This window comes from Anguilla rostrata, chromosome 3 (genome assembly GCF_018555375.3).
Source record: "Anguilla rostrata isolate EN2019 chromosome 3, ASM1855537v3, whole genome shotgun sequence".
In the NCBI taxonomy this organism is placed as follows: Eukaryota; Metazoa; Chordata; class Actinopteri; order Anguilliformes; family Anguillidae; genus Anguilla; species Anguilla rostrata.
Window position 1 is genome coordinate 56,804,463 of NC_057935.1, and position 12,262 is coordinate 56,816,724.

At 49.3% G+C, this 12,262-nt stretch overlaps 1 protein-coding gene and 1 long non-coding RNA gene across 9 annotated transcripts in view; one reads left to right on the top strand and one right to left on the bottom strand.

Moving 5' to 3' along the window:
• Window positions 1-55: 55 nt before the first annotated feature.
• On the bottom strand, window positions 56-4,393 carry LOC135251267 (uncharacterized). Its single transcript, XR_010329105.1, has 2 exons — window positions 4,225-4,393; window positions 56-1,684 (listed from the first exon to the last, which is right to left on the bottom strand). It is a non-coding gene; the product is annotated as an uncharacterized LOC135251267 (long non-coding RNA).
• Window positions 2,293-12,262, top strand: part of LOC135251260 (histone-lysine N-methyltransferase, H3 lysine-79 specific-like) — a 33,860-nt gene continuing 23,890 nt past the window's right edge. For 5 of the 8 annotated variants that reach the window (XM_064328520.1, XM_064328524.1, XM_064328523.1 and 2 more), the window contains exons 1-11: window positions 2,294-2,966; window positions 7,783-7,826; window positions 7,966-8,040; window positions 8,326-8,389; window positions 8,812-9,040; window positions 9,216-9,310; window positions 9,738-9,800; window positions 10,320-10,375; window positions 11,104-11,183; window positions 11,551-11,619; window positions 12,175-12,262. The exon at window positions 12,175-12,262 is cut by the window's right edge and continues 19 nt beyond it. In XM_064328520.1, coding sequence (XP_064184590.1) covers window positions 2,886-2,966; window positions 7,783-7,826; window positions 7,966-8,040; window positions 8,326-8,389; window positions 8,812-9,040; window positions 9,216-9,310; window positions 9,738-9,800; window positions 10,320-10,375; window positions 11,104-11,183; window positions 11,551-11,619; window positions 12,175-12,262 — 944 coding nt within the window. In that variant the 5' untranslated portion in view covers window positions 2,294-2,885. Of the gene's footprint in view, window positions 2,967-7,782; window positions 7,827-7,965; window positions 8,041-8,325; window positions 8,390-8,811; window positions 9,041-9,215; window positions 9,311-9,737; window positions 9,801-10,319; window positions 10,376-11,103; window positions 11,184-11,550; window positions 11,620-12,174 lie in introns of those variants that run through there. The other 3 variants (XM_064328525.1, XM_064328527.1, XM_064328528.1) reach the window with 3 other exon arrangements.

Consider the following 12,262-nt stretch of genomic DNA (forward strand, 5'->3'; position numbering starts at 1 on the left):
AGTCAATAATTTATTCTACAAAATCAGACAACAGAAAATAAATAAAAAATTGGAATGACTTCTTATCATCAATTTATTCTCACATATTGTTTTTTGTGTTGTTTTTTTCTAGAATGCATGGCATTCCTTCAATTCATTACATATGTAGGCAACTTCACCCTACAGATTGCTTGCAGTGTACACACGTGGTGTACAGTGCAGTCCATGCTATTCGGACTGTGACAACTTTTGTTATTTTGGCTGTGTACTCTGGCACACTGGATTTGAAATGAAACAACGGATATGAGGTTAAAGTGCAGACGGTCGGCTTTACATTATGGACACTTACATCCATATACAGAGATCCTGGGAAATAGAGCCCTTTACACATTAAAACTGCTTCACTGCCCAAATGGACGGAGGACGGAGTGTAGCACAGTGGGTAAGGAACTGGGCTTGTAACCGAAAGGTCGCAGGTTCGATTCCCGGGTAAGGACACTGCCGTTGTACCCTTGAGCAAGGTACTTAACCTGCATTGCTTCAGTATATATCCAGCTGTATAAATGGATACAATGTAAAATGCTATGTGAGTTCGCTCTGCTATGTGAGAGGGTCTGCTAAATGCCTGTAATGTAATGTAAATGCTTACAGACTGCACTGTAGCTAAATAAGAATGCGCATTGTGTAAAGTGCCTTTATTTGTGTAAAGTTCTTAGGGAACTGTCATGCTTAACTGGTGGCAATCACAGAAGAAGCTGGTATGAGAGAAATCCAGCACCACGCACCGTGTTTGTGCCCTCAGATTTGGCATTCTCTGTGGGCGGGACCGACGGGTGTTACGATTTTCAAAATGTTTTCACAACACTGCAGCCGTTGAGCCAGTTGCCTACTGCAAGCTTTAAGTAATTCAGGATTTTAAAAACGGGCTATTTAAACTCGCGGAATTTCAACGTTTCTCTTCGCAGGAACAATGCTCTAACTTTACAATAATTCGGAAACCAGACAACTGATATGTAATGCGATAATTAATTTTGTAGCTTGGCATGGAGGTGGCCCGGGGGGGGCTGTGCAGGGTGAAACTTATTTTCACACCTTTCAAACTCTGGGGACTGGGGGCCATTCAGGAAGAGTTCTGGACAGCCTTCAACCACGGCTCTTCCTCTCTGGGTTCATGGTTCTGCAGCACCAGGGTATGAAATGAACACCAGCCACCAACCAAATGCTGGTAAAAAAATTTTTTATCTGTGGCTGGTTACGTATGCCTACTGTACCAGGAGTCACTTTTGCACATCACCACCCGACACTGGGAAGTCCTGTTCTATTCTAAATATCTGGTTGCCAGGTAAAACAGCAAAATTGGCCGGTGAATTTTCGGGATGCACCAGTGGAACCGTGGACGAGAAAAGTTGGCTTCCCGCCAGGTTTTTTACGGCTGGTGAACCATATTGCTCTTTGCCCTGCTGTTCTGGGGGAAAAAGGCTTCCTCGCGTCGGCTGGGTTGGAGCAGCCCCCCAGTGAGGGCAGAGAGGAGCAGAAGATGACCCCTGGTTAGCTGGCAAGGTGCATGCAGGAGGAGAGGGTGACGGAGAGGGTGGAGCCAGGATCTGTCGCACCTGTCTGCTCCTTCACTGGTTGGAAATTCTTCCCCTCTTGATATAATAAGACTGGGCAGCAGGCAAGACTCGTTCTAATACTCTCATTCTCTCTTTGGAGATAAAACAGGATAACAGAACCCAAATAAGCTCAAAACATGGTACCCCACACACAGAAAAACAGCTTTGATGACACCACAGACATACTGATAAAGACAGACATTTGCCTACATGCACTGCAATATTCATGACATTGGTGGCTGCACTCAAAATTAAAAAAATGTTCAAGATTATACAATAAACTCATAAATTATGACTTGCCTAAGTTAAAAAAAATATCAAAAGTTGAACATAGTTCATGTGGCAATAAGACTATAAACATATTACTGCATTTAATTTTTTCTTTTTTTTAAAAAAACATTCACAAATGTGTTGTAATATGCTGACATAATTTATGTCCTTTGTGTTGGCTTTAAGGCAGGCCGCACCAACTTTTGACTATGGGTACGTTCCTAAAACTACACCACAGGCTTGGTGCCAACCGTAATACCACAAATTAATACAAAATTAATTTCAGCTCGTGGAAAACCCAAATGTGGGCATGTTTACTTGGAATGTAACTTAAGAACAATAAAGATTGACATTCTGCCAAATACATGTCGAAACAGTCACATTTTAAGACATATTACTAGAAGCAACTTCTATTATTTTGTCGGAACGTCCAGTAGCAGAAGTGTGGGGTTTTTTTGTTTGTGCCTCCGCGTGGAGGGAAGAAAGAGTTCCGCCCACCTCCGCTGCAAGGTTCAGTCCACCCCAATAACCGTTATTTACGTCGGTAAATTTTGATTCAAAATTCCCCCGTTGCTAGCAAAAAAATCACTACACTTCGGTATTGTCATCGTAGGGCGGTCCCAGTCGAGGGTTACATGCTTGTACCGTTCCTCGTTTTCATTGTAGAAGTCCACATATTTTCGCGGAAAAGGATACATTTTCCTCCCCATTCTTTGCATGGTAGTTGCCAGTTCAGCTCTGTTTTCAAGCCGGTCCAAGATGGATGCGGAGTTGTAGAAGGGTAGCAGTAAAGCTCGGAATAAGCAACCTAGCTTTAGCTTAAACCGAATCCGAGCTGACAATTGAGGAAAACAAGTTAAACAAAACGTTTTTCAGCATTTTGTTGCGACGTAGTTCCTTTATCCTAATACATTTTTGCCACAATGATCGAATCAATCCTTGCATGACTCGGTAGAAGGCTAATTTGAATAGCTACACAGCTAGCACAGCACATACAGCGACAATAAGTACCGCAGCACGAGAATGGGAGAGCGGCTAGAACTCAAGCTGAAATCGCCAGTTGGAGCAGAACCCGCGAGTTACCCATGGCCGTTACCAGTATACGTGAGTAAAGATTGAATAAACTAATAACAATGGCATGCTTTTTCTTATACAGTGTCCCTATTTGTTACAAAACATACTGGCTTTGCTGGTTCGCTAGCAGTCAAATTATTCAGCTAGGTAAGTGGCTGGGTAGATAGCTAGCTAGATATATTAACTTGCTAAATAGGTTAGCTAGCTGTGTTAACGGTTATAATATTACTAGATACCAGCTAGACTATTTAATGGAACGTTACACCTAGCGTTAGTAACCTTGCTAGCTAGCTTTAGTTATTTAGCTAGCTTGCAGTAATTCGTGACACTGAACAGTTGCAAGCAACGTTAACACACCCGTGATTCTGAAAAGTTGGCGACAGATTTTGGTGCCAACAACCACCTTGTATGAGTAGCGTTAGTGATCTGTACAGCCCATCAAACGTTATCCAACAGGCTGCGTTCCCAGGAAGGAGCTGGTTAACTGATCTTGCTAAAGTTATCTGTCACAGGCTATCGTTATAGCTATAGCTGGGTTGCTATGCGTCTAGTTTGATATCAGCAGTCAGATAATTAAACATTTATTTTGCAGCTACTGTCACCAAACAGCTTGCGAACTTGCCAAATTAGCTCGACAATGAACATTTAGTCTATCCAGTTGGACACATTTATCTATTCATAACAGCTAGTTAAGTGCTACTTCTTTGGTTCATGTCGCTACTGTGGAGCATTTAGCAATCTAAATTCTTAATCCAACGTAAATTACATTATTATATAATGTTAACCAACTAAATGGCTGAGTAGCTATCTAATTGACGTATAGTCTATTAGATTGGCTACGTTACCATCACACTATTGTGCACGCATAGCTATCAAGTGTCATTGCGCCGAAATCGACTTCTACAGTATCCTAGCTTAGCTAGCTAACGGTAGCTAGATATCATTTTGAAAGGAAAATGTATTCGCGCCCATTTTGAGATAAGCGATGAGCTAGCGTTACTGTAGCAAACAAACCACTGTAACATTTGCGTGGTGCAGTGATGGAATTTTTTCATATCCTGCATAATAGCCAGCCTTCTTTAGACCCGGTTAGCTTAAAGATTGTCACCTAAACACGCAATTTATCCGGCTAACATTACCTACACCACGAAAAGGGGATACGTCGGAAAAGAGTTTGGGCGACGAATTGATTTAAGACAAGGTAGTAACTATGTGCAAACATCTTTTATAGACAATCTGCGAGTGAACGGGTCGTCAAGGCTATATGCGCGTAACTCGCGTGTCTTACCGATCCTGCCCAGGTATTGAACTGAGAGTCACACGAGGACGAATCCAGAGCGGAAGTGCGCGTCTGTGCAATAATGTTTATGATGCTCGTGCATCTTTTAAGATCCCCTTGAGTATACTACGCCCACTAGGATTACCAGGAGACCGCAATTGCGATTGAAGCAGTAGTGTACTCGTTTAGCTGCAGACAGTACTGAAAACAGTGGTGGCACTAAAATCGTACGTCACCTCTTAGGGAAATAAAATGAATACTTGTGTAAAATAAAAAAGAATCTCTGAGCAATTGGGCTTGTATAAGAGAATATTATTTTCTATATTAAAAAAAATAATCTGAGCAATTGGGCTTGGATGAGAGAATATTATTTTCTAATTTTTTGAGCGTGCAATGAAGGGGTGTTTATTTTATGCAGCCTTTTTCCCTCATGTTTTTGGAGGATGGCTGTAATTTTGGAGGGTTCTGTATGTATACAATGTCGTTGCAGCCACTGCAGAATGCATGTACTTTCAGCGAACAATGTTTTATGCTGCCTTTGAAATTAATTACATTCACAACTCACAGAAAACGGAAGCTAAGCTAAGTGGTGGCGATTTCAGTTTACATTGGTGGTATTATCGGAAAACCGTGTCTGAAGGCTGCGATGCGGTTTCTGCACGATTGTGGTAATAATAAGAAACAAAGGAGGTCCGTGCCTGGGGTGAACTTGTCCTGACTTGTCTGTTTGCGCGTGCTCAGGTTGGCTGAGTAGAACCGTGACCCGTGGTTCTGTTTTTTCATGCCTGACTTGTGAGCAGGGTGCAAAATTAACACCGGCCACCAGCCAGATCTGTGGCTGGTAAGTTCGTCTACTCTACCAGCCACCCTTGGCAGGTACCCACCCATCATTTGGCAATCCTGTTCCATTCTTAATATCTAGTTGTCTGGTCAAACCGTGACATTTACTGGTGAATTTTTTTTGGATGCACCAGCCACTGAGACCAGTAGGCAAAAGAAAGTTGGCTTCCTGACCTGCTCATGAGGCGGAGCATCATGGCCGTGACCAAACGTAGGCACGGGACACCAGCCCAAGAGACGGGTGTGCCTGCAGTTTGCTTTTTTCAGCTACTACCCTGAGTGTATTTCACTTTCGTTTCCACCCCCTCTTGTTTTCTGAGAAATGTGGCTTTGCGGGGCGGGGGCGGTGGCTGGGGGCGTGGTGGTGGGGGCCAGTGACAACATGAAAGGGCAGAGCCCAAGTCTGCAATGCATCTAAAAACGGTGGTTCTGATACAGGAGAGCTGAGCGCTATCCGGTCATCGCTCTGCTCTTGCTTTGCCAGGCTTGTACTTGTGCGGGCGCCTTGAGGTCCAGCCTGATTGGTGCTCTGGTGTGAGATGAGTCCGGCCAGTAGGACTTCGCTTTGCTCGTCGACCAGAAGTCAGTTACTTCTGACGCGTCACAGCCTCGGGTAGGGTGGGTTTCTGGTGGAGACGGTGATTCACGCCAACTCAGCGTTTTACCAGTAAGGAGAAGCGGTCCCAAAACTGGTCAGAGCGAATCAGTTTGCAGCATTTGTAGGGGACTCCTGTGGCAGAAGCTGCAGTCTGCCGATCCGTGTGCTCTGAAGATGGAGCGTGCGGGGTGGAGAGTGAGACTGCCTGTCCCTCAGAGCCTCGGCCTGGTGCGATGGCCCATTTTCAGGGGCAGTCCGCGGGACGGGGCGCCCACCTTTCCTCTGGCGGGACCTGGTTCCGTGACCTCCCCCCGGCTCACCTGTCCAGCGCAGCACACCTGTCCCACGGGGCTCCGCCTCCCCTGGCTGAGGTCATCTCAGGAGAGCCGGCATGCGCTGCCTCGCCGTGGCCTGTACCGCTGCTCTCACCGCTTAGGGTGTCGCGCAAGAATGGGGCATGCTGGGAAAAGGCCTGACTCGCATTTTCCCGCCTCTGCTCTCTGTTTTTGTCTAGCAAATTCTTGAAAATACTTTTTTTTTTTCTTTTTTTTTTTTGCTTGGTTTATTTGTGGAAAAGCCACAAGTGCAAACTGCACGGCGTTGCACTCGCGGTGAGAAGGGGGAAAAGAGAAAAAGAAAACTTTTGATCTGGTTTCTTCGCACCGTGAATCGACTCGCAGGGTTTTGGCGCGATACCATCTGTTTCCACCCCTCGCAGTCGCTCTGCCGCTTTCGGGGGGTGGGGGGGGGGGTGAGGTTCGAGGGCAGACAGAGACGGTCGGGGGGGGTGTGGTGAGGTTCGAGGGCAGACAGACGGGTGGGGGGGGGTGAGGTTCGAGGGCAGACAGACGGGTGAGATGAGGCTGCTGTAGACTGGGTTTATTTTTAGCCCCGAAGGTGCGGTTGTGTCACGGGCGCCAGGAGCGATCACGCCCCCGCGTTCACACGCTCTGAACGCGCTCTGAACGCGCTCTGAACACGCACCCCCCCCCTCCCCACTCCTGAACATGCAACCCCCGCCCCCCACTCCTGTACACTGAAGTCTGCTGTGCCTCATCATGGCCTGGTGTTTGAGCTGCCTTCAGTTAGAGTTCACGCTGGGCCCAGCCTCTCTGAGCTTCACGTTTCAGGAGTCAGGGGTCAGTTGATCTGCCCTTGGAATTTAAATAAGTGCTGAGCTCATCGAAACGCACGATGGATAAAATGCACGTGAACTAAAACACACAACAACAAATACAGCATGCAGAATGGACAAAAAAAATTCATGACAGGACGCACACTGTGTAAAAACAACCCAAAAAATAAATAACAAATAAAAGAAATAAGAATAAAAAAGGATGAAGTGACTGAACTAAAAGAAATATAAAATAAATAAATGACCATGCAGTGTGCCGGTGCTTAGTTGAGCGTGCAGCTCGTTTGTTTAGAATGCGAGCAGCGCTGGGAGAGACACTGCGTCTGAAACGGGTCTGTGAGCCGACGGCACGTTTGGCAGCATCTTGCGCTGCATGGCTGAAAGCAGGCTGATGGTCCGCATCGCTGTGTGTCACTCGTACCGTGAGTAGGCCCTGCAGCGCAGAATGGGCCTTTTCTCCCTGTGTCAATCAGCATCGCGGCCAGCAGGGCGGCGCTGTGGTGCGGTGAGGAGCGCTGTGACCTCGCAGCAGGGATGCGCCACGGCTAACACTGAGGTGCTGGCTGGCCTGGCATGACTGATTCCGCAGCTTTGGTTCTCCCCCCCCCCCCCCGGTACTGTAACCATGACTATAGGAAGTGGGTTTGTCGCCTCCAACGCATTTAGTATCTCACTGACACAGATGGGGGGGGGGGGCTGAATTGAACACAGAGGTCTCCCTGGTGTGTGTAGCACCTTATTTGGCTTCAAAGGAATGAAAAATAACTGAATTAAGAAAACCCCATTAGGAAGCCCAGACTCACACGACACCGTATCATAATAATTATGCTGCTGGCTTCTGCTTTTTTAATACAGCCATTTTATATTTTATGTTTTCAGGTAAGCCTCAAAGAAGTTACTTCTGCTGATGTGATACTTACCCTCTCTCATTCTCCCGCTCTCTCTCTCTCTCTCTCTCATTCTCCTGCTCTCTCTCTCTCTCTCTATCTCTCAGGATAAACACCATGACGCTGCTCAGGAGATTATTGAAACAATACGGTATGACCTCTTCTGCCCCCTGCAGTTAAATACTTGGTGCAGTATTTAACTGGACCAGTCTGAATTCACATGTCTGAATTTGTTTTTGTGCGCGCGTGTGTGTGCATGCTTGCGTGTGCACGTGTGCCTGCACACACAGGTGGGTTTGTGAGGAGATCCCCGACCTTAAGCTGGCCATGGAAAACTACGTGCTGATCGACTATGACACAAAATGGTGAGCACTGGGAGGGGCTGGAGGGCGTAACTCAGTGAGTCTGCGTGTCTCACTGAGTTAGACAAAGCCTGTTTCCATTTCTCCAAGTATAATACTGTGCAACTGTGAGGCAGCCCATTCTGTTTGCTCACTACCTGTTTGCTTCGCTGAGGATTTTTCTAGAAAAAATAAAGAAATAAATTTGCCGGAGGATCTCTGTGTTCGGCGAGTGATGCTGTTTGTGGGTGGTGAAGATGATGATGATGATGATGATGGTGCTGGTTTCTTTGCTGATCGATCTTGCAGCTTTGAGAGCATGCAGAGGCTGTGTGACAAGTACAACAGGGCCATCGACAGCATCCACCAGCTGGTGAGGACCGCAAGCCCTACTTTTATTTCATTTATATTATTTTAAAGAATTTTACCGAGAATGAAACATAATTAACTCCCAGTCTTGTTGCCATGACGGCTTTGCTCCAAGCGCTTTCATTTGCGACACAAAGTGTGGGGTTTTCACTGAACGCGCTCGCTTTGCAAATGAACACGTGTTTGGGCAGAAGCAGGAGCTTTACACTTTACAGGGTTTTTTAAATTTTTCCACACACACGGTGGATCCACAGAGCGTGGTTTCTTTCCGGAGCGTTCCACCAGATTCAGAGCCCACCCGACCCGTTAGCCCCCCCCCCCCCCGTCCTGCTCACCGAACATTCCGCGGCTTCCCATTGGTGCTGCGCGCGCGCGGGCATTCGCTGACCGCTCCCCCTTTTCCCACGATGCCGTGCGTTTTTGCAGTGGAAGGGCACCACGCAGCCGATGAAGCTGAAGAGGCGCCCGTCCCCCGGCCTGCTCCGGCACGTCCTGCAGCAGGTGTACAACCACTCGGTCACCGACCCCGACCGGCTCAACAACTACGAGCCCTTCAGCCCGGAGGTGTACGGCGAGACCTCCTTCGACCTGGTCACCCAGATCATCCAGGAGATGGACATGGTGGAGGAGGACACCTTCGTGGACCTGGGCAGCGGTCAGTCCCCCCCCCGTAACAGAGCGGTTGCCAGATCTGCTGGTTATGTAAAAGGTTTCTGTTTGTGCGCTTCGGCGCGTGCCGGAGCGGGTATGATGTATGATTTATGAGTTATGATTTATGAGTTATGATTTATGAGTTATGATTTATGACTTATTGTCCGTTTGATCCGCAGGGGTCGGGCAGGTCGTGCTCCAGGTTGCTGCGGCGACCAGCTGCAAGCACTACTTTGGGGTGGAGAAGGCGGAGACACCGGCCCGCTACGCAGAGGTAACATCGCTGTCAGTTGGGCGGGGTGGGGGGGAGGGGGGGGGGGCCATACCAGAGACCGGTAAATTAAGACTCTCTCATTTGATTCTCATTTCAGTGTTTCTTATAATTTATTATTCCCCATTTGGATTGAGGCCTTTGCTTACTGATGAAGTGGAGCAGTGCACTGTGGGATAGCGGGTTCTCTGCCCTGTCTGTAATCGGTGGTGATGGTTCCTGGGCTTACGGGGTGTGATTCTCTGTGTTTTGAGTTCATTTATTATTATTTCTGGCGGGGTTCTCTTTAAGCATTTGTGGGCCTGGACGAGCAGGATCAATGAAACGCTGACAAGGCCGGACGGGCTGCTTTCTGAGCTGTCTGTGCGTGTGTCTGTGTGTCTGTCTGTGCGTGTGTCTGTGTGTCTGTCTGTGCGTCTGTCCCCTGCAGTCGATGGACAGAGAGTTTAAGAGGTGGATGAAGTGGTACGGGAAGAAGCACGGGGAGTACACGGTAAGCGAGCGAGAGACGGAGGCGTTCCGTCGGAGGAGAGGACGCCGGGCGGCCGGCAGCCCCCCCCCCCAGGGGGCGATGTGGAGAGAGGATTAAAACAACATTACAAACGTGCTTTTACACCTGACCTTAACCGCTCACATTCTGCTGTGTGTCTGTGTCTGTGTCTGTGTCTGTGTCTGTGTCTGTGTCTGTGTGTGTGCGCGTGTGTGTGTGCGCGTGTGTGTGTGTGCGTCTGTGTGTGTGTATCTGTGTGTGTGTGTGTGTCCGTGTCTGTGTGTGTGTATCTGGGTGTGTGTGTGTGTGCGTGTGTGTGTGTGTATGTTTCTGGGTGTGTGTGTGTGCGCGCGTGTTTGTGTGTGTGTGTGTGTGTCTGTGTCTGTGTGTGTGTGTGTGTATCTGTGTGTGTGTGTGTGTGTGTATGTTTCTGGGTGTGTGTGTGTGTGTGTGTGTGCGCGCGTGCGCGTTTGTGTGTGTGTGTCTGTTTTTGTGTGTGTGTGTGTGTTTTTGTTTTTGAAGCTGGAGCGGGGTGACTTCCTGTCCGAGGAGTGGAAAGACAGGATAGCGAACGCCAGGTAGAACGCTGCAGTGCATTGTGGGAACACTAGGCCCCTCTGATATAACGATGCCGTTCGCACACCCGGACACACCCACATTACACACTCCCACACACACACACCCACATTACACACTCCCACACACACACACCCACATTACACACTCCCACACAGAGAGGAGGGGGGCACTGCCTGTCCACATTACACACTCCCACACATTACACACTCCCACACAGAGAGGAGGGGGGCACTGCCTGTCCACATTACACACTCCCACACATTACACACTCCCACACAGAGAGGAGGGGGGCACTGCCTGTCCACATTACACACTCCCACACATTACACACTCCCACACAGAGAGGAGGGGGGCACTGCCTGTCCACATACACACTCCCACACATTACACACTCCCACACACACACACCCACATTACACACTCCCACACAGAGAGGAGGGGGGCACTGCCTGTCCCATTACACACTCCCACACAGAGGGGGGGGCACTGTCTGTCCAAGTATACACACTTCCACACAGACTTTAAGCTGGAGCGTCTCACAGTGTCCACATACCAGTGGCCACAAAGCTAGGGAGAGTAGGGTATATCCCACAATGCACCTGTGCACAGCAGCCGGCTCGTTCTCTCTCTCGCGCTGTTTTATCTGGTTCTGGTGCGTTTTTGTGTGCTGTGTGTCCAGGGCTGCGTCCGTGCGTGTTTTGCGATCACCCCCTGTGTTGTTTTGCAGTGTGATATTTGTGAATAACTTTGCCTTTGGTCCCGAGGTGGATCACCAGCTGAAGGAGCGGTTTGCTAACATGAAGGAAGGTGAGTGTCCGCTTGGTATCCCCCCCCCCCTCAGGCCCCTGTTTGTGTGATGCTCAGATCTGGCCCTCAGGGCCTGTAGTTCTGCTGCCCCCCCCCCCCCCCCAATCAGGGTCTGATTTAAACCTGACGCTCCAGGTGAGTGTGTGTAATCTCTGGCCAAACAGTGGGTCTAGATTAGTTGCTGAATTTCTGGTTCCAGTAAGAACCAGCAGGGCTGTGGCCCTCCCGGACCAGCGTCGGGTCGTGATCTCAGTATATACCGGCGCACTGCAGTGGCGTTCGTTAACAGCCTGTGGGTTTCAGGTGTGGGGTGTTTGTTCGGAGCTCAGGCGCTGACCCCGCCTCCCTGTCCGTGTTTCCCTCACAGGTGGCAAAATCGTGTCCTCAAAACCTTTTGCGCCTTTAAACTTTAGGATCAACAGTCGAAACTTGAGCGGTGAGTGACGGCGCGCTCCGTTCGACACTCTCTGACCTCCGTCGCCGTGGTTTTCTCCGTCGAACCCGGGGCTGGGGAGCTCCGCGTCCTGAAAGGCTGTGTCAGCTCGCGGACACGCTGCCCGCCCACGTTTCCTCCAGCTACCCGGGCCTCCGTAGCTGATTGGCCGTGTCCGCTCACATTGATTGGCGGGTCAGCTGGAGTGATGTAGAGCCGGGGCCGGCACGGAATCCAGAAACGGATCCAGCCCTTCCGGACCGGGATTCCCCAACCCCGGCTTCAGTCACCGGTTATGGGTTCTGCCCAGCTGCTGATGTGTCCTTTTCCTCCCTCTCTCCCTCTCTTTCTCCCCCTCTCCATTCCCTCTCTCTCTCTTCTTCTGTCTGCCTCCCCCACTCTCCCTCCCTCTCTCTCTCACTGCCTCTCTCCCTCTCCATTCCCTCCCTCCCTCTCCCTCTCTCTCTCCCCCTCTCCATTCCCTCTCTCTCTCTTCTTCTGTCTGCCTCCCCCCCTCTCCCTCCCTCTCTCTCTCTCTCTCTCTCTCTCTCTTCTCAGACATCGGTACCATAATGAGGGTGGTGGAGCTCACCCCTCTGCGTGGATCAGTGTCCTGGACCGGAAAACCAGTGTCTTATTACCTGCA